The sequence below is a fragment of the Protopterus annectens genome, chromosome 8.part0 (assembly GCF_019279795.1).
Source record: "Protopterus annectens isolate FY-2018-M chromosome 8.part0, PAN1.0, whole genome shotgun sequence".
Taxonomy (NCBI): domain Eukaryota; kingdom Metazoa; phylum Chordata; order Ceratodontiformes; family Protopteridae; genus Protopterus; species Protopterus annectens.
The window spans coordinates 1,418,122,032-1,418,143,804 of record NC_056741.1 but is presented as its reverse complement, the minus strand read 5'-3'; the positions used below and the strand labels follow the sequence as shown (position 1 = coordinate 1,418,143,804).

Here is a 21,773-nt window from a genome sequence, read left to right as displayed (position 1 = left end):
CTGCATCCAGCAAATGGATGGATTGTGTGAGAGGAGAGTAGCATTGAATTGTGAGAGATGGTGACATTTGATTTTCAAACTTCATAGCCTTCAGAAAATGTATATTAACACAAAACATTTTATACTATTTATTTCATTTATTTATTTTATATTTGTTTACCAGGAAAGTCCAACTGGACACAGATCCTTTTTCAGAGGAAGCTCAGGGAGAAAAGCTCTGAAATAAAAATAAAAATATCAGTACCAGAAACTAGCCAGGACAGGTGCAAGATGAAGTTCTAGCAACTTTCTATCCTTATAACAGATGCATTTAAAATCTGTCTCTCTCTTTTGGGGTCTTTGTCCCTTTGTTATTTTTAGCTTTGCCCAGATTTCTTGTGCTAAGAGGTTTAGCTATCCCATACGTGTTTTCATGCTCTCTCACTTCTATAACTCCAGGAGTTTGCCGCAGTCAGCAGCTCTGGAGGTAGTATATGAATGAGTGAAATATAGAGGTTTCTGAATCAGTCTTCCACATAGTTTACTTTCATTTGTGGCCACCATTACCTTCATTTTAATAATATTGCTCATGTCCATGTTATGGTACTGTCATTTGCATATTATGCAGGCTGTTGCACTTTATGGCCTGATGGGATCATGCTCAGTCTCTCTCATAATAGCCTATACCTGACATGCGGCCATCCTTTGTGCAAATTCAGCGACCATGACATTCAAAATGCTTCTGAATCCCTAGGTAGGACAACACTATCAGCTTTTTAAAAGAACTCCTTCTTTGACTTACTAAATATACAGCTCTTTACAACAACTTAAAGGAAGGTACACATCAAAAGCTGGAGAAATATTCAGTATAAATGCAGGCCACTTATCAGTAAAACACGTTAAGTAATACAAAACTATAATACAATGACAAATATCATTATATTTCTACAGAATCTAGCACACATAGCTCTAGTGTTTTTTAACAGCTTAGAGCTTATTTCTGCTTTCATAGATGTAGATTACTGCAGCTGGTTTATACTTACTGAAGAGAGAATGGATTTCTGTTGCCTTGTTTTTTCTTCATTTATTAAGCAGGTAAACTTCTCTAGGCACGTGTCTCTTTTGTGAGACAATCAGGAGTTCAAGTCATGTGGAATGTGGGAGTGAGGGAATTAAAACCAGAACTGCTGTTCAAAGCTCAATAGTGTACCTCAATACTGCTATGATTTAGGCATGGTGCTATAATTTTGGTTGTCAAATACCCTTGCTCCTACTAAATTTACTGATGTTCCTCAGAAAGCCTCACTTATTTATAGGTGAATGCCTTATTAAATAACTTAACTAAACCTGTACAAACATTCCCTATCACTAACAATGTGTTTCAGGATATAAAGACCTTTTATTGAGAAAAAGAATAGGAAAGTGCTCCATTTTTGACCTACTGATATGATTTAAAGGCCAGTGTAATGATTTGTAATGCTCAGTGGTTAAGAGGTATGCTCAGTAGCAACAGCCCTTATTTTAACCTGTTTTGGTATAATTCATGTTTTATCAGTTACACATTTCAAAACAGAGGCCTTGTCAGAGCTAAAAGCAATATTTATTTAAAGTCATCAGCAAAAATTACAATCTTGCAATACTCAAGAGTTTTTGCAAATGGTGTGAGTTTGACATTAAAGCTATTTTTAAAATTGTGGCATATGTCAAAGGAATTACAGTTTGCGTTACACTCCTGAAAGTCAAACACCATAATTGGTAAAGAAGAAAAAAATGTAAGTCATATAACAATGAAATTGCATTTTATAACTAAAACAAGAAAAACATTAGAACAACACAATAAGCAGTCAGCAAAGTAGAAATAATATGAATAATTCCAATTATCTGGGCTGCTGAGATACGCCTTGTCTGTATTTTACTTAAAAAAAAAAAAGAAATTGGTTAAATTCTTGAAATTATGGTGATTACTTGCGGTATGCACAGGGATAATATATATGCTTTTAATGACAAATTGTGATAATAAAATAGTTGGCCATCAGTTTAAAAGGTCATGCACAAGCTATTGCAACAAGATGTCTATGAAGAACAACTGCTTAAGATGTGCAAGCAAATATTATATCCGAGTTATACAAGACTTAAACTGTATGAAGTACAAATGAAGATTGTGGGAATGGTCAGGTTTGTGCTGCTTTGTATGCAGAGTTTGTGAGCATGGGACGTTAGCCTCTTCTGACCCTTTAAACACCATGAAATCTTAAGATGGTTTCACTAATTTTACTGGTAAATGTCGGGGGTTGCACTCAACTTCAACATGATGCATGGTACTGGTAGCCGAATACAGACCATTAGTCTCCTTTATGACGGTAGTAATCTTGAACTTATTCCTACTTTTAAATCGTCCACTATGTCTTTTACCTACATGAATCCCATGGCAAATCTCGCTTGCTTCCTTGGCAGAAGCATGGATAAAGATATTCGTAACATAATCTGTTAGTTTTCTGTGATTTATTAAATCAGTCCAGAAACGTCTGTCATGGCTGTCACTACAATTATCTGGGTTTACCAGGTGTTTTCTTTTAAAGTTTTCAAAGTTATGTGTTTCAGCAGGGTTATTTTCTGCTTCACAGTTACAGAAGAGGGTAACAAGGGTCTTGGTGTATACACCTCTGACATTCCAGTGAAAACCTTGCTGGAAAAGAACAGGCATTCCAGCCTTTTGATGGCCATTCCAGAGCATGAGCAAGCACCCTTCTGCCACTGTAAATGCAATAACATGTTCAGTCCATCCACCTGGAACAGTCTTTTCTGTAGTTTCTGGAAGGTTCCATGTCTGGCTTTTGTGGAAGTGGAATGTTGCACAAGTCTTGAGGACATAATTCACCCTTTCTACTGGGACTGAACAGCCTCTAAGGTCAACAAGTTTTATATATTCATTAGCAAGTAGTAAGAAGAAGAACATGACTCGTTTCAGCATTGTCTGTATCTTCTCTGGGAACCTGCAGCCAAATGGAATAGAAAGATTAGAGCACATCAGTGAGGGAGCATAAATAATAATTTACAGTGTGAAGGTATCAAATCCCCATCATTGGAAACTTTACATTTATTTGTTTGCTAGCCAGGTGAGTGGACTTACCAGTCATCCTACAAATATATAGTTACACAGTGGAGCAAATGGTAATCATGCAGTATAGGGAATATGACTGCTGGAAATGAGTTCAAAAATCTGCTATTATGCTGTTGATTAGAGAATGCAAAAATTCAGTTTCTATTCTGTAAAATGCAAGTTTTGAGGTCAGAAGCATTGCTATTCACTTATTCAAACATTATACATAACTACAGAAAATTGCCTAGCAAAATTAATTTGTGAAATTGGATTCATAAAATAACAATTAATAGTCAATATTTCTTGTATAACATGGTGTCAGAAAGTATATGGAACTAATTTAGGACAGGTTTCTGATTATTTTGTCATAAGACCCAGCAGGTCATTAGCTCACCAAACCTTATAGTACAGGCAATTAGTTAATGGGTACTCAATAATTTGTTGATTAACTGGCACAGAGGCAAGGCAAGGCATTGAGCTGCAATGCTAGTGATCTGTATTTGAGAATGTACAGGGGTTGCTGGAGAGGTTCAGCTAGGAGAAAGGCCTAGCATTCTGCTCTCAACATATCTGTCATGAAAACTGGCAAAGTGTGTGTGTGTGTGTGTGTGTGTGCGTGTGTGTGTGTGTGTGTGTGTGTGTTTCTATATCTGTGAGAAGCCTCTTTAAGATCTTGCAGGGATTTCATCCATCTGACTGACTGGCAACCATAAAAAAGAACTAATCATTAGGCTAGTTTATGCTTTGAAATATAATTGTCTGATATGGTGTGTACATATTGTGCATACTTATTGAATTAAACCACAGTCCCAAATGAGGTGGTGGGTGTTTAATCAGCATAATTGCACTTAGGTTGTATTACCTTTTACAGATATTGGAAATATCTGAAAAAAATAAGTACTCATCCTTGCTCACTAGAAATTATGTAACAATCTATGCCTTACCTTTGTCGTGGGTTACTCATGCCTGCGTAGTTTGGCTGTGATGGCTAATCCCAAATTCATAAATTGTAAGCCATACTTGAGTAAATCTTAGTACAATCCTTATCCTATAGTTTTGGTGCCCGTTTTGTTTCTTCATTTGTTTTTTATATTTTATTAATTTGGTTTATATGGACTGCATCTTAAAATAGAATGAGTTTGATTGCAATTCATTATTAAGAACATAAGCGGTGCTATTAAATTTTTGTTTTTTACTAGCTGTCAGTGAGAGGAGCTGCAGTAAATAAACCCCTGCTCCGAAGTTAGTCATTAAGCATTTCTTTCACTGAAAAAGAAAAGTAGATAGACAGAATAATGTATGCACTGATTCAGTAACAGCCTTTAAGAATTAAAACACTACCCCAGATTAATGGGCATTTTGGAACTGGATCTCATGGAAATTTGCTGCAGTACACAAACCTGTTTTAGTTGAGTTGCAGGTTGCATAGAAATAACAAGCTTCTCTCTTTCAAAACATCACTTTTTGGTTTGGGTACAGCAGCTTTTAAAATCTTAAAATATGTGCAGAAGGATAGAGATCTGACTGTGAACCAGGTAAGCAAATCGGTCCTAACAATGGTGGAACCCTGACAATGGTGGAACCAGGCAAGGGCGGGGGGGTGACTGGTCATGGTCTACTTCCATTTCCTGGGGAGAGAAGGGTTGCTACAAATTTAGGAGCACACAGCATGGTGTGATCTCCCTGGTTAAGACTGGAAAGACAACTGCTAGTGCTGCAGTAGGGAAAGGCAGGACGGGCTGAAGGAAATTCCCTTGTAGAAGTGAAGGGATTCCCTTCATGGGAGCCCATTGCATTCCCACTCCTTGGCACCTTACCAGGTGCACGTGTGGATAGGGACAGGTAGAAAATTGAAAACCATTGAAAGACCCCCTAATAGTCTCCTGTATGATGACCCCTGTTGGTTGGCTTTAACCCAGTGATGGAAAAGAAGGGATTAATTGCTCAAGAAAGGGTCCGATGATTGACAAGCAGCAGTAACAAACAAACAAACAAATAAAATAAAAAATACAATTAAATATGGATGGGAGAGTTGTGCTGAGCCTAAGCAAGCTGACATCATGATTTTGTGGACCTGGAAATTAAAAGTGCAAGAGCACCATGGCAGGAACCCTGAACAAAAGTAGGATATAGAAAACAGACTGTGTTTTATGAATGCTTAGTGGTCTGATGGTAGAGTTTATAAATCTCAGGTTTTGTTGTGCCATAGACTTTGTGGAGTTAAAAGGTGAGGTAACATTGCTGAAAGTGGTCTATGTCAAAAGAATGAAGTTAGACTAAAAAATATCCAAAGATACTGGGAAATTAAAAAAAAAACAACACAGGATCTAGTAGGATGCTTAGACTAGGGCAACATAGGAGAACTACATTGCTGATCTGTTGCATAGTGTGGGAGAAGATGATTTTGTGTCCAAAGTGGTGTACAAACTTATGAATATTCTAGGATAATAATAAGTCTGATTATCATATTACTTTCTCACTGTGATTAGAAGTGAGTGGATGGCATATGCATTTACTTGTTAAAGGGTATTGCAAGATAAATGAATAGTGTGAGCAGATGGAGGCAGAAAGGAGTATGGAATAATGACTGCTGGGCCAGGAACATGCTGCTCTGTATGGGGCTATGTTTGCTAGTATTACCTTTAACAGAGAGTGTATCATGAGAGAAATATACAGAAAAGTCAGGCAGAGTTATGCCTCTCTACCAACCAAAAGGTAACATTTTTTCTTGACTGCAGGTAAAGAAACATACTAAGGTGAACACTTACTATTAGCCCTTGGTGTCTGCATGTCTGATTCAGAGACATGTTGCAGAGAGCCCTTATAAATTTATCTAAGGACAGTATTCCAGCATTTTACTTTCTTTACATGAGGTTCTAGCTACACATTCAAAATGTGCACTAAGTCAATCATCTACACATCTTATTGATCCATTTGTACTGAATGTCCAGTTATGATCAGAGGACAGTATTCTCTTCTACGCAACTTGGGGACAGTTTTCTCTACGCGCATGTCAATCAAAAGTCATTAAATAAGGCTCTGCATCATCATCTGTCGATAGTTTCTTCAGGGGTATACTGGATTTTGAGATTCTAGTGAGGAGTTTGTTATTCCAGAAGTCTGTTGTGAGAGGCTCTGCAGGTGTTGTTCAGTGGCTGCTCATCTTTCCTAAAGAATTGTATTACAATTCCATCAGTTCTGTAACAGTTCACTAAAGCCTTACATATTTTCTCCATCTTGAGTGGAGCACTACAGCTGTGGTTTCAGAACACAGGTTTTTGACTTCAGAGGAAAAAAAAATCACCAAGAAAAAATTTCTTCTCACTGCCATGATCACCTTTACAAGGGTGTGGCCAAGATGGTGAGCAGTTAACAGCACTGTTTTGTAGCTCTGCTTCATTTTAACTTCTCTGACAGGATTTTTTTCTAAAAACTCAAATAGAACATTTTAAACCTTGATGGATTTATAGCTGAACATCTGATGAAAGATTTACTACAAAAAATAACATGTTTTAAACACTTAATTGCTTTTTCCTGTCAAGAAGACCAGAGAGAACTAATTGTCTCAGAATGAGCCACTCTAAGCCCAATGTACAGGACAGTACTACAAAAAACACATACGGGCTATACTGAGTAACATCAGTGAATTATCTGTAAGGCTAGATAAACTAGAAAGCAAAATCGACAATTTTAAAGAGGAATGTAAAAAAACAAGTTGAAGTGCTGAGTGAATCTCAATCAATCATTACAAATATTGAGTATAGAAGAGGCAATGCCTGATTTTGATGGAAAATTACTTGAAACACTGAATTTCTTCTAAAACAAAACAACTTATTCTTTGAAAAAAATAGAAGACTTAGAGAACAGATCTAGTAATAACATAAGGATTTACCGGATTCCTGAAAAGGAAAATGGAGACAGTATGATTCAATTCCTTAATAACTGGCTTCCTAAAACTTTGAACCTACCTGAAGCTTTTTCCTTTGGCAATGCAAGGGTATATAGTTCACTTTCTAACTCATCTTAAAAAAAAAAAAAAAAAAAAAAAAAAAAAAAAACCTTCACCAAGGTTAGTGATTGTAAGATTTTTCTCAAGTCAAGATAAGGATTTAGTCTTAAAAGCTGCATAGACTAATTATCCAGTTAAAATTAAAGAAAATACTATAAGATTTGACAATGACTATTCAACATTAGTGATGTCTAGGAGAAAAGCATGTGTGCCACTTGTTAACAGTTAAAGAAAAACAATATTAAAGCATAAATCTTATTTCCAGCAAAAATAAGGATTCTCCATCCATCCAGAAAGATGATTTTTAACACCTTGGGAGATGCAATGTACTTTATACAAAAATAATAATAATAATTATTATATCCTAGAAAAAAACAGAAGAAATGGACTGGAATCTATCATCTTTGAAGAAAAATGCAACTAGAGAATGTCGGTTAATAAAAGTGCTTCGCCCTCGGGACCAAACCACGCCAACCGTAGGTAAATCCCGCATTACCCACACCCAGGCGTGGGTTATTGCTATAATAACTGAATGATAAATGAAAATTAATGTAGTTCATGGTTATAAATTCTTTTTACTTTAAAGATATGTTTGAATACTCATGAACAGGTGCTGTATATTACTTTTTACAAGGTAAATCATTTCTTTTTTTCTTTTCCTAATTGAAATGGTTAGTAGTTCCTTTTTTTAAATGTTAGAGTTTGATTCTTTTAGCTATATATGAAATTAAAGCCACTTATTTTCAGTTAAAGTTTAAAAGATTAAACTAGTAATCTTATTAAAAGTTAATCATTATTATGATGAAACTTATGCTAGGTGTCACAGTTTTTAATATCTTGGCAACGTTGGGTAATGTACTATTAAATATAATACAAGATGCAGCAAATGACACTAAAGAGGCATGTTAAGTTACATTCTGGGTTCTTAACATGGCCCAGTAGTGTGCTACTGATAGCATGATTGACATGTAATAGCACCTAGGAAAGATATGCTAAGTTATAAAGAAAGTATATACAAATATAGATTTTACATATATAAATGTTACTACTGGAATGATATCAAATAATTAGAGTAAAATTCACAATTTTACAAGTTAAACCTGGATCACACATAGCTGTCATTATTTTAATGTAATTTATATGCTATGTCTCCTTTAAAAAACAGCACAGTCTACTTTATATTAAACATCTTATACAAATAGTGCTTGCTGAATTATTAAATATTATTTCTTTGAGCGCAATGGCTTTCTGGTGGTTGAAATATTTTCAGATGTTGTTTTCTGGTGGTTTGAGGGATTAATGAGTGGTGTGGGGGTGGATTGAATTCACGTGTGAGCATTTTTATGTGGGTTGTCACTAATGGACTTTTCATTTTCAAGCCCTTATTATGAAAACCAGCTTGAAACAACTTAGAGCCATGAGCACTTTTGTGATGCTGGTGGAGTTCTGAAAATTCTAAGAACTGTCCAGGTTACCTCTTCCTTTCTAAAAGTAAATAATCATAAGATTTTGAACCATATACTAAGATGTCAAACAATGCCAGTTAGGTAATAAGCAAAAGACAGTGAATTGCATTATAAACAGCTGTCAGTTATTACATAGTTCTGAATACTTGCTACTGATATTATGCTTGGCATGCAATAGCACCCAGGAAAGTTATGCTATGTTAAAAACAGATTATTAAAAAACTATAGTTTCTTACATATATAAACATTATTATTGGAGTCTTATCAAATAATTAGAGTAACATTCACACTTTTACAAGTTAAACCTGGATCACACATAACTGCCATTCTTTTAATGCAAGTTTATGTGCTGTTTCTCCTCTAGGAAATGACAGTCTGCTTTATTCATCTCATGCAGGTAGTGCTTACTAAGTCAATGAATGTTGTTTCTTTGGATGCAGTGGCTTTTTGGTGGTTGGCATGCTTTGATGTGATTTTTGTTGTTTTTTTGGTGGTTTGGAGGGGTTTGAGGGATTATTGTGTGGTGGGGAGGTGGCTTGGATTCACTTGTGGGCTTTTTTTTGTGTGGGTTGTAGTTGATAAACTGTTCATTTGCAAGCCCTTGTCATGACAACTAGCTTGAAGCAGCGAAATTAGAGTCATGAGCACTTTTGTGATGCTGTGGGAGTTCTGAAAATTCTAAGAACTGTCCTGGTTACTTCTTTCTGTCTGACAGTAAATAATCATAATATTTTGAATCATATGTTAAGATGTCAATGAATGCAAGTTAGATAAGACAGTGAATTGCATTCAAAACTACTTTCAGGTATTATTTCAGTTATTAAATATTTCTGAATGCATGCAGTAAACTAAAAGGATAATTTATATGCCAGCCTATAGAAAGACATTTCTGATAAAAAATTAGGATTTCTCTGTTATTGTCTCTTCTTAATGATAACAAAACTTAATATCTCGGAACAACTTATTATGGGAAGTTTGGAAGATTTTTCAGATGTTATTTCAGCTATCATTAGACATAACATTTAAGGAAAAATAGGACTGATTCTAGCACTAGTACTTTATTAAGGAGTATCAAAGGGGAAATATAAATGTTCTATTGTATGATATTCTAGACTAGGATTATAGCCAAAATACAAAACCTAGGAATATAATGATAGTACTTGACATAGTATAGAAACAGAAATAGAAAGATCTCAGAATAAGCATGTATGTATATAGTTAAATATAAATATGCCTACAAAGGTGGGAGGTTGGTATAGTGGTTAAGGTTTTCACCTTATAGGCACAAGGTGCAGGGTGTGATTCTCACATGAGGTAATTGGTTGGGCTTAGAATGGCCCACAAGAGCAGTTAGCCTGGTACTAATTTATGAAATTATGATCCTATGAACAACTTTATACATACTAAATAAAATAGAAAAAAATAATACAAGCACAACCAGGCATTTAACCAACCACAGGAATGCTTAAAACACTTCTAATAAACCAAAATTAAAAGTCAGAGTTGAACGCTTTCATCTACTTAAAAAGACATCATCAGAACTATGACTCCCTACTAGTACATTTCCTTATGAACTTGTTGAACCAAGACACATCCCATCAGCACCCAATCAAATAGTTTGATATCATGACATCACTACTGGTTTGTTAAGTAACTCATTCAACATTGCGTTAGTAGGATGTTGGCTAAATCCTCATAACTAGTGGACACAAATTTAAACCCTTTTGAAAAAATATTGAAGTGTTCTTTTTCTAAGTATAAGAGAGGTGTAATTAAATATTTTAAACCCATTGTGTTCAAACACAATTCCCTCCATATCTACCACTGGTACTATTTCACTTTCTTCCAACCCTGGTTCTCCCCATATACCATGTGTTGGTAATATTGCCCCAAATCCATATTGTGTCAGGTCTTGTTGGCCAGTCTCTCTGACCTTCTCACTGTAAAAAAAAATGTCCATTTTGTTCAGAGAAGGAATCTAACTCATCCAGTCCTCTGTGTGGTGTGTGACCAGTTTTTTCCACCCTTGTGTGTTCATTTGTCCCTTCCCCGGTGGGTTTAAACACATTCCCGTTCTTACTTTTAATGTTGTTCTCATTTCTGTTTGGCCCTATATATACATTTCCCTCTGCATATTGATTTTTATCTCTGGCCAACTTTTTTTGTTTTTTTCAAGAATATGTTACTAATTTTTTGTTGTTGACCCTAAATAAAACATTTTTATACAGATGCTCATATTCAGTATACAACAAATCCTTCAGGATGTCACAATTCAATTTTTCCACCTGGTTTTTCAAACTACTTAAAGTTACCTCATTGTATTTGATTAATTTACTAATGAGTCCCAACCCACATTCATCAAAAAAACAATGAAAATCATTAATAACTTCTTCAGAATATATTAACCCAAAAGGATATTTATACATTCTAAGCCCCTGTGTGACAATACCCAGGTTGTGACAACATTGCAAGTATCTGTTGTCAATTTGAATACATTTCAATTTAAATAACTTTTTTCAAACATGTATATCATATCCTTGAGCGTTGGTATTTCATCGTTCATATCAGCAACATATTCATTTGTATTTAAATCCCCCCCTTACAGCAAAGTCAAAGTTCTTGGTCAAAATGTCATTAAAAGACACCGGTTCAATATTGTTAGACCTAGTACCATCAGTTTGTATAGTCTTACAGTTGTATTGTTTGCATTGTTCACAGTACCTTTGTCACACCGAGTAGGTGCTTGACCAAACTTGTCGGTAATAACATTACCACCAGATGGTAATACTTCCCGTTCACTATGGACTGGTTCACACTCATCCCTCAGAGTCCATTGTGGATGTGTGGTCTTTCCACCACCATAACACACTGAAAGTAAATATGGAGAAGACGTAGTCGGTGCTTCAGCAGTTCGTATGAAAACAGGTGAAACCAAACTTGAATTTACAGCTCCACCCTTTGGTTCCTTCTGACTAAACAACTCAATGAGCCGAGTAAGATCCCCCTTTAACATTGATACTTCCTCTCTTACTTTACGCAACTCTTTTTGGGTTTGCCCAACCTAAAAATGTATTCTTCCTTGATCAATGCAAAATCTGCAGACCGAATTTCCATGGCCATATCAACAGTATAAGGTTGCATTCACTATTTGTTAACCGCAACTCCAGGCACCTGGACCACTCTCAAGAAACAGCCAAAAATCCACGATATAATTGTAAAAGACTCAACCACAAAAAGGAGAGAAGGTCCAGTCCCTCAGTTAGTAACAAATTTCTTTAATAACAGGCAAGATTAGCACTTTCGTCTTGTGTACAAGACTTCAATTTATACAATTTTTACATTAACTTTCATGTATTTAGACAATTCCTATTGGAACTACTCCAAACAAATAATAATGAAGACTTATCTTAAGAAAAGAAGAAAATTATATTAAAATCTAAAGCTAAAATTACGTCTTCGTTATATTTGAAAAAGTTCACTTGGAAATTTTTACACAGAGCTTTTGTCACTCCTAACAAAATTATACTCTTGTATAAATCAAATAGAATTAAATGCTTGAGATGTGATTCTGGAATAGTAGCTGATTGGACACATATAGTATATGAATGTGAAGTATTGGAAAAATAGGGTATATGAATGTGAAGTCATCTCCCCATTTTGGAAAGAAATTAATAACTTCATTTAAACTCTATGATCAGATAGATGTAATATTTCTAAACCTTTGGTTTTATTTAATGTTACAGTTCCTGAGATAATTCCAAAACTCAAGTGTCTCTTCTTTGATCTATTCTTGCTATAGCCAGAAAAATAGTTACTAAAAATTGGAAAAGTAAAGTTACCCCTTTAGTGTTGAATTTATTAGTATGGCAAAATTGTTTGCAGTAGTGAACCGCATACTATAAAGATGAGAACTTCTAATATTCCACATTCCTATAAAATCTTAACTTAAACTTAAAGACTTTTTTTATAAAATATGTATTGTTGTTGATATGTACAACTTTGTTATATTGATCAGCTGTGGACCTATGTAACTGTTATTTGTTTTATAATTAATTTGTTTATTGTTTTAAAACCAAATAAAACAAACAAACAAATAAATAAATAAATAAAACAGATTACCTTTACTTGAAGAAATCTCTATATGGGCCTAAGGATTATATGCTGCTTACATAGCTTATCACACAAATTGAGAGGAGTCAGTTTTCCGGGTTAGTATCACTTTAAGCTGTGGTCTTTTACCCAGGGAGTCTGCTTTTCTTTCTGGAGATGAGACACAAATCAAAGCATAGAAAGAAGCTTGGAAATTCACTTCCCATATTCTCTACCATTGTGGCATTCTATAATGCTTACAATAATATAGACAATCCATGGAAACAGCTTTCTCTTGGTTCAGAGGAGGTTTATTTAGAGTGGTGAAAGAAAAGTTCTTCCCTGCAACAAACATATGACGTAACAGGAATAAAAATCTTGTTCATTCACCACAGTTTTCCATAGTAGGTTTTACAGCTGTACTATTCCAGCATACTGGGTTTCCAAAGCAAATCAATCACAGTATTCCATGATGCAGTATCACAAAACAGTACTGTCAGCAGTATTTACAACAGCTCTTAATCCTCAAATAATACTAAGTTCTGCTAGATACTTACCATTTATGCCCCTATACTTTTATTCCTTTTTTTAGTACACATCACAACTATCAAACTAATGTTCGATGTTATGCTTCTTCAGTCTGCTATTAGATATGGTGGCTGTGCCCTAAGAAATTCACAGCTTTTCACTACATGGTAATCTTTTCTGTAATGTTATTTTTCCAGTTATAATTGCAATGGTGATTTGTTTAATGTACAAAATATTTCCTTTCTGCAATGTCTTTTCCTGCTCTATTACATTTTCCATTCACTTCCCCAAAGCTGACTATACCATATTACATTAGCTATGATTTTCCTTTTGCAAGGTTTCCCCAGTTTACTGTCTACCAAGCAGTTCTGTAATTATCTCATGTGAAACGATGTATATAGCTACTTTAACAATGCTTATTACTACTAAAAAGGGTCACTCTTCTGACTACTCATTAATGTGTGTCACAATACTGGCAAACACCACAACTGTTGGAACATAAAATGCTTATGTTTTATGGCCCATTATTTAGTTTCTTCCTATCTGACACATACTGACGTGCTGCAAGTATGTTTTTTTCCTCAGTCAGCACAAGATAAATAAAATAAGGCTGGTCATAATCTGATGAATAAAAAATAGCTGTCCATATTTTAATGCAAGTGCAGTATTTTTCAAGTGGAATTTCTTTATATTGTGTAACACAGCTGACTCTACTTTCTCTGAAAACATACATTAGCACTGCCATGCAATAAGCATGTTTAGTACAATGGTTTGGTGTCCAGTGTGAACACAGGCAATACCAATGAGACAAGCACAACATGGCTATCAAATAAAGATGCACCATTCACAACATGATATATATATGTGTATGAATTTCCCTTTAAGAAATGGTAAGAAGGCACAGCAGAAATTCAAGAATGTCTGCTCACCATTTACTTCACCTACTGCACAGTCTTAAGTATGGGATGTTAACATTGCACTTAATATTTTTAAGAAAATCACTGAAATGTACTTTGTCACCCCATTTCTCTTTTTGCTTTCCCCAGTGTTGCACAGGAACTGCTGCATCCCTTTGACTCGCATCTTTAATACACTTCATCCACATCTTGTCTGTTCTTTGTGTTGTATTTTTAGTCTTCACATTCAGTTCATATGTTGATTGTTTTCCTTATATATTACTGCTTACCATATTTACATATGTTATGCATGAATGCCACAATCAAGGACTCTAAGGCTGACAAAACAATTAATAGAAAAATGGAGTGTTTGGTTTCCTTGTGTCAGTGTTTTACTCTCTCTTTGCTTTGTAGTTTAGCTATACTCTGCCTCACCTGTAGTCAGTGCTGGATTATGTGTTTAGTGGATATGGAGCTGAAAATTATAAGTGGCCTATTTAGTGTTTCAATAGCACAGGATTACAGACTAAAGTGGAAATAGAAATGACAGGGCCTATTTTAAGTATGTGAGCCTGGAATTTGACCTCATCATTTGCATTGTTTGTTTACTTATTTATTTACATTTGTTTATCAGGAAAGTCTGACAGGGAGTTTAAATCCTTTTTCAATGGATACCCATGGAGAAAAGCTCCATGGTTACATATACAAAGTTATTATGAAAATGTTCAAAGCATCTATTATAGCAAGAGTAAAAACATTTTCTAACAAAAACATCTCAATATTTAAACAATGAATTAACTGCACTGTACAATACATATATCCCTGATTTGGGCAGTACTGTCCTGTGGGGTTGGGGGTCATGAAAATGCTAAATGTGTTGACACTTTACAAGAAAAAATATTTTCTGACTTTTCTCTAAATGTTGCAGACATCTTTGATTTAAGTCATCTTAATATATGAATTAGTATAAACAACCAATAATATTTAAAGCTTAGCATTTATTTCAATACTGTGATGATGCTTATGTAAATATGTCAAAAAGTTGGCAACTGCCTTTTAACCCTTGACTGATCTAATTGCTTTGCTTTGTTTTGCTACGAAAGGCATGCTTACATTAGAAGCAGGCATGAATCAGTGTAAGCAGCTGCTGAACTCCTCACATCAGCAGGGCTAATTGATCATATACGATTTTCAGCAGTACCTGACAATGTAAACTACAGATTTCTCTGTACCTGTGGTATGTCATGCAGGTAGAGATGAATTCCTCTGTAAAATACCTGAGACGTTAAGCTAAAAACAGTACATGAGCTTTCCCTTACTTTGATTCTAAGGAAAGGAAATTAAAGTTGTATGCAGTATAAGCAGGTTTCTGGTAACTACATAACGTGGAATCATTTTTCAGGGAGAAATGTAACCTAAAGGTTGAGTTAAACTGTAGAAAAAGGTAGAGTTTTTCCTTTAAGTAATATGAGTACATGGAGACAAATAACACAATTGGAATTACAAAACTGTTTTGGTAAAGTGTTAAACCAGTAGCTCTAGTGCCTATCTTAACACATTATGTGAAAACTGGCCAATAATTTCCCCAATTTAAATAGCTATGGAAGTTATGGGAGGAAAGGTCAACCAGATATATTGCCAGAAATGCATCACCCCAGTAAATAAAAGAATGCAGGACTAGAAGAAACAAAATTAGCTAAGCTTGGGGTCTGGGTGGATGGATTAGACAAAATCAGACACCAAGTCTTTTCAAATACCTTCAGTTGTTAATAAAACAGTCAGTATGGAGAGTGACAGGGAAGGGTCTAGAGTCAGGAATACACTAAGAAAAGTAGCTTAAAAAAATCTTCATTAGTTAAAGTAATACAATATGTCAGTGTGAATAATAAAAAGGAAGAGAACAATGCTAAGAATACACTAAGGGAAGTAAATGTAAAAAAACTGAGAAAGAGATGAGGGCATCTCATACTAAAGAAGAAGGGCAAAGAGAACTTGAAAAGATTCACAATCTTCTCTTATTTATACCAAAGTACAGAGCCAGTGAAAAACAAAAGCAGGATTTTATAAAGATAACACAAGTTAAAATCATTTAACCTCTTAACTGAATTAAAAATCACATCAAGGATTATCAAATGGAAAACAATTAAGTCTCATAGTAGAGTGCTCACAATGCTTACATTAAAATGAAGGCTTTAAATAAAGCAATATTTTTGTTCTTTTAGTTCAGTATTTCACATCATGAGATTTCAATATGACGTACTTTAAAAATGTGTCATATAAAATCGTTATCTTTTGCAGCTGTCTGTGAATTGGAGGCACTTCCCTTTCTCTGGTGATAATTTTAAATTTTTATACTGCTGAGATTTGATATCACATACTTAACAGGCATCCAAAATTATTCTCCTGATTTTTTTTATAATTGTACCTTGAAATGCTACTAAACTCTTATTTTCTAATTTTTTTAATATCAAATATCAAGAAAACATTATAGTATATTTGACTGGAACCCATTTACTCTTCCCCTTTCAAGAGGTGTGCCAATGAGAGACACTTTCTTTTATTGTTCTACCCAGTTTTGAGTCACCTATGATTCTTCTATAGGTTATAAATCATGCCATCAATAGTGTCCTTCAGAAGCATAGGTAGTGAAGTGAGGTGATGGACAAGGAAGGTCATTGATATTTTTTTGTGTGGAAAATGAATTCTAGTTAGGATGATAATGAACAACCTCGAAGTATGTTACACATTCACCTTGCCTTCATAGTACACCTATAGATCCCAGTATCCATTAGAGACTGATAGCTGTGATCTGTAGTGCACTGGTGCTACACAAGACACTGTACTCATATCCAAGTTCTATTCACAAACAGACAAACATTGTATGTTCTCATTTGTTGTCCTTCTGCTAGAGTGAAGTCCTCCTTGCAAGACTCCACAGAGTGCCTCCAGCTCTTGGCGTTTTTTTATCTAACCTGCCTGCTGTTATTTTCAGTATGTGTTTCAATGATGAGCCTGTGGCTCTTGTGAAAGACTTTGTATCCATTTAGAAAGGATTCAGATTTGGTAAGGGGCTACTGCTGCTTCTTATAAGCATGGCCATTCACAGAACTTAATATTTTGACTCTGTGTGGGAGGTACAGCCTTTCTCTTTATCAGAATGCCATCTGGTCCAGTTCAGCCTCAAAAGTACCCTGATGTTGAAATTGTGAAGTAGAGGAATTTAAATAAATGTTACCAATTTAGATCTATCTCTGTTAATTGATCAACTGATATCACAATAGTATTGTAACCCTGATTAGATGGCTGTAGTATATATCAGGGGTGTAGCCTGAACGTTTGATTATTTCAGGTTAATCTGAGTACACTTTGCCTCAGTTGGCTTGTTTGAGTAATGCTATAAGCCTGAGCTCTTCTGCTTGAACATGGAAGGGCAAGGGATGGAGTGCCTGTTGGAGGCATTCCCCCCTCTCAAGGGCAAGGGTATATTGAACTTGCTAATCAATAACATTCCATAAAAAGTATGTTGCCTGTCTAGTGAGATCTCTGCTATAAAAAATTAACTATGTAAACTCTTCATTCATTGGCAGTATGTGCAGTCCTCTCTCATCAGTTGGAAGACTATTAAACAGCTGTTAATTTTTCCTAGATGAAGTTTACTGCATCAGATGGGGGAAACTTTTAGGATGTGATTGTAGGGCATGCAGTGATTTCAGGCAACCTTCTTGACCAGACTTGTGAACAGTTTGAAGTAGAAGCAACCACGTTTGCATCCTCAAGTTTCTTATACATTGCGTGCTTGTCCTCAGTCAGTTCATCTTTCAAATGTTCTGTCAAATCCTTTCTTCAAACTGTCATTTTTCTGTTTTGAAAGAGGGTATAATTACACTAATTCTCAAGAATTCCACCATTGATTTTGCTGTTCTAGATAGATATTACCCTATCACAAATCTTATTCATTTGTTTATGGAGAAGTATTGCATATGCAACCTGCATACTTTTTTGGAATCTCATAGATTCTGGGATTGATAACAAATCAGCTTCATAGCTTTGTACAGCATCGAGAATGCATTCACTCAAGTGGGAAATTTTTTTCCTTATGTTTCATTATTAAACTTTTTATTCTGCTCTGATCATCATAGATTTCTGTACTTGTTTTGACACACTTGACAAGCTAGTTCTCCTGGAGTGTATGGAGACTTTGGGGTTTCTGGTATAGTTCTACAGTGGTTTGCTTTTTGTTTCTCTGGGTACACCCAGAGGGTGATTGTTATACCATGAGGCTTAATCAATGGCACTCAGGCAGAAGATGTAGTCTAAACTTCACAAGGTCTTAAATGCAAACTAAATTATTCGGAACATCTGAGTAGCACATAACATGCATATCGTGATGGCAAGCTCATTAACATTTAAATCTATAGGTCCCATATTCTAATGCTTTTTTTTAAATTTAAAATGATATCTATCTGTGAGGCATTGCGCATTATGTTACACTGACTATCATAATGTATCTTTAGCACTATATTAAACATGTAATTTGCTATTTGTATTATAGTCACAGCTTTTGTGCACAACAAGAACTGTTTTAATAATACAACGTCCCAGTCATTATCATCTTGTTAATTCTGCAACAGTCCATATATCTGTCTGGTTTCTCAATTATCTATCATATTTGGATACTAACTGGGCTCCTTACACTGGACATCTGATCTTGCTTTTGGGACAATTTTTGCTGCTGTACAACACCTTTATCTATATACACTCTCTTCCTCTATCTTGAACTCATGAGTATTATAGTTATCACAGCACCTAATTTCTTGTGTCTGATTATTTTTTTTTAACTGGATTACTGACACTGAATTTATCTTGTACAGGCATCTATACATTTTGTCTCTGCAACTTACCATCTTTACACAAACTACATAGAATCTTGATTCAATTGCTTTTCTAACTTCATATACAGGCTATACTCTTTCCATTGGCTTTTGATCCTTATTTTTCTCCAACCTTTAAGTCTAGTAGCTGTTTGCAATTTCTATCATAGTAACATTTCTAACTGCTGATTTTTTTCCAGCATTTCTTGCATTAACGTTGACTTTCAGGCATCTCTAATGAAACTGAAGGAGGCAATCTGCTTTTTCAAACTTCTGCCTATCAACAGTTGAGCTGGTGAGAATATACCTCTGTCTGCAGCAGAATATACCTGCATTCAAAAATGTAAGATGACATTACTTACACCTTTTGATAGATCTGCTCTCAAGAGTCTTCACTGTTCAGACTTCTCTACTGGACTTAAGAAAATGTGGACTAGATGTTAAATCTCCAAATTCCCATGCACAAATCTTCTGAATTCTTTACTTATGTACTGAAGACCACCACCAGACATAACATCAAGAGCCCCTTGCTTTGAAACTATAAATTTTGATGCACTAATGACATTCATTTGATGTGTCTCTCAGTTTTGGGATACACACAATTTCATATAGAAAGCCACACATGTGAAATGCATAGCTTCTTTACCTAGGAAAAGATCAGAACTCACTTAGCACCTTGAAAGACCAGATGTGGGCTATGTTAACATTTCTTTCTATGGATTGTTGCCATGGTCTGTATGATTTGCACAAGACACAACTGTGTATTACTTATCCCACATATGTTTACATTCCTGCCCATAGCATCATTTCTTTTACTGTTTCTTTAGACTTTCCTATTCCTAGATGTGACTCGTATCTTTTCAACCATTTGTTTTCTCATTGTATTGGAAATTATTTTGTTAACTTTGAATATCAAGTCTTAGACACAACCAATTTCTTCCTTAAATGAACATTAAGGGTGAGTTTCTTTTCTTACTGATGATTTTGCTCAGGCTATCTTTTATTAAAATATCTTTAAGTAGATGCAGCATTAATACACCTCTGAAATTATTTTACTTTTTCTTTAGTCATCGGTAACACTGATAGTACCAAAAAGACTATCTAGCTTTTCCAAAATGTCTTAATATTTTCATGTTTTTTTCTGCTAAACGGGTTATGTTCAAGATATGTTATTTATAGCTTCTTACCTAGTCTGTATGTCATATTTATATCAAACATTTGGAGTTTATTAGCATTACCTGCTAGACAATGTCCTGTACAAGAATGTAGTGAATATACTTTGTGAAGTTTGCTTTCATGATCTTCTTTACTGTAGATATATTCATAGATTTTCATGCCCATAGACTACTGCTAGCATTTTTTTATCTATTTCATCTTAAAATGCTCTTGAATCATTGGCAACTGGTCTGTTGTCTTGCAGGATTACAGCTCATGTTCCATACGTAATAGTTATCAACTTGCAATACAACAGACTTGTTCACATTACAACATCTTAACATTGGAACTATTGTGACTAGTTTTCTAAGCATTTTGGAACACTTACCTTCTTTAAAGCTCAATTCGCAGAATGTGTTTGTTTTAATACTTTTCTTATAGGTGATGCAATCTCAAACATATTGGGTAAAAACTTTGCAAGAGTTTGCATTGTTTCTAGAAACTACTGTACTGTCTGCGCATCTTCTGTCGCTGGCATTTGTACAACTGCTCAGATTTTCTGATCAGGATTCAGGCCTGATGAGATTAAATATGATCTATGTCTCTCAGACTTATAACTCTATAATTTTTATATTTGCTCTTCTGTAGGGTGAAATTATATCATGGCTGCAGTGGTGCAGCGGTTAGCATTGTCACCTCACAGCAAGAGGTTTTCCCGTTCGATTCTCGGCTGGAGCGCCTTCTGTGTGTAGTATGCATGTCGTCCCCACGGTGGAATGACACTAAAGACATGCGGGTAGGTGCGAGCATGAATGGGCATGCCTTCTTTAAAGGTTGGGTGTTGGGCTGGCAACTCAGCACCGTAAAAATCCAATGCCAATCATGAGCAGACCGGAGTTCCGCTGCGGCGACCCCTAACCGGGAAAAGCCAAAAGACTTTTACTGTATCTGGTGACTGTATTAGTATCTTGTCATAGCTTTATTGGGCTTTATAGCACAATACTAGATCATCAGTTATGTTTACAGTACTTTTCATTTCCTCAACTACTTGGACATCAACTTTTTGGAACTTCTGTGGAGCTGAATAAACATTAAATTGGACTCTAAAGAAAATGACTTATTTTTATTTAACAATTGTACTTGAGCTCATTTATGATTTGTACTATTTGCCTGTGTGTCTAGTTAATGAAAATTGTATTTGTTTAAGGCAGTAGCTGTTTTTACTTATGGGAGAAGGTAAATGAACATGGCTCAAACACTAACTTGCTAGTGGCTTGCTAGCACTACTTGTCGTGTTTGACTGCCTTGTGTTTTTTTACTATTTTATTTTGCATGACATTGTATAGTTTACCACTAAGTTGTACTGAGCTATTGCATGTTGCTTTGTAAACACAGCTGTGGTAACTTACACTACATAGTTCATACATTCATAAGTTCATAAGTTTGGAGAAAGTGTTCTGACCTGACAGTCTTCAAAGAGCACTGCCTCAGTTATTGTTGGATCATATACCTTTTTGTCAGCTCAGGTGTCTTAAAGTTTCTTGAAATGATCCTGAATAATAGCCCATCTAATATATTCTGGCAAGATATTCCACAACTGTGCTACTCTGGGTGTTATGCAACATTATACATAATATAACCTTTTATAGTACATTTTGACCCTAAATTTTAACTTATGAT

At 35.1% G+C, this 21,773-nt stretch overlaps 1 protein-coding gene across 4 annotated transcripts in view; it reads right to left on the bottom strand.

Annotated features, from left to right (window-relative positions):
• Positions 1–1,560: 1,560 nt before the first annotated feature.
• Positions 1,561–21,773, bottom strand: part of LOC122809477 — a 69,314-nt gene continuing 49,101 nt past the window's right edge. For all 4 annotated transcript variants that reach the window (XM_044081018.1, XM_044081019.1, XR_006365905.1 and 1 more), the window contains one exon: positions 1,561–2,972. In XM_044081018.1, the coding sequence (XP_043936953.1) occupies positions 2,231–2,950 (720 nt within the window). In that variant the 5' untranslated portion in view covers positions 2,951–2,972 and the 3' untranslated portion in view covers positions 1,561–2,230. The remainder of the gene's footprint in view (positions 2,973–21,773) is intronic.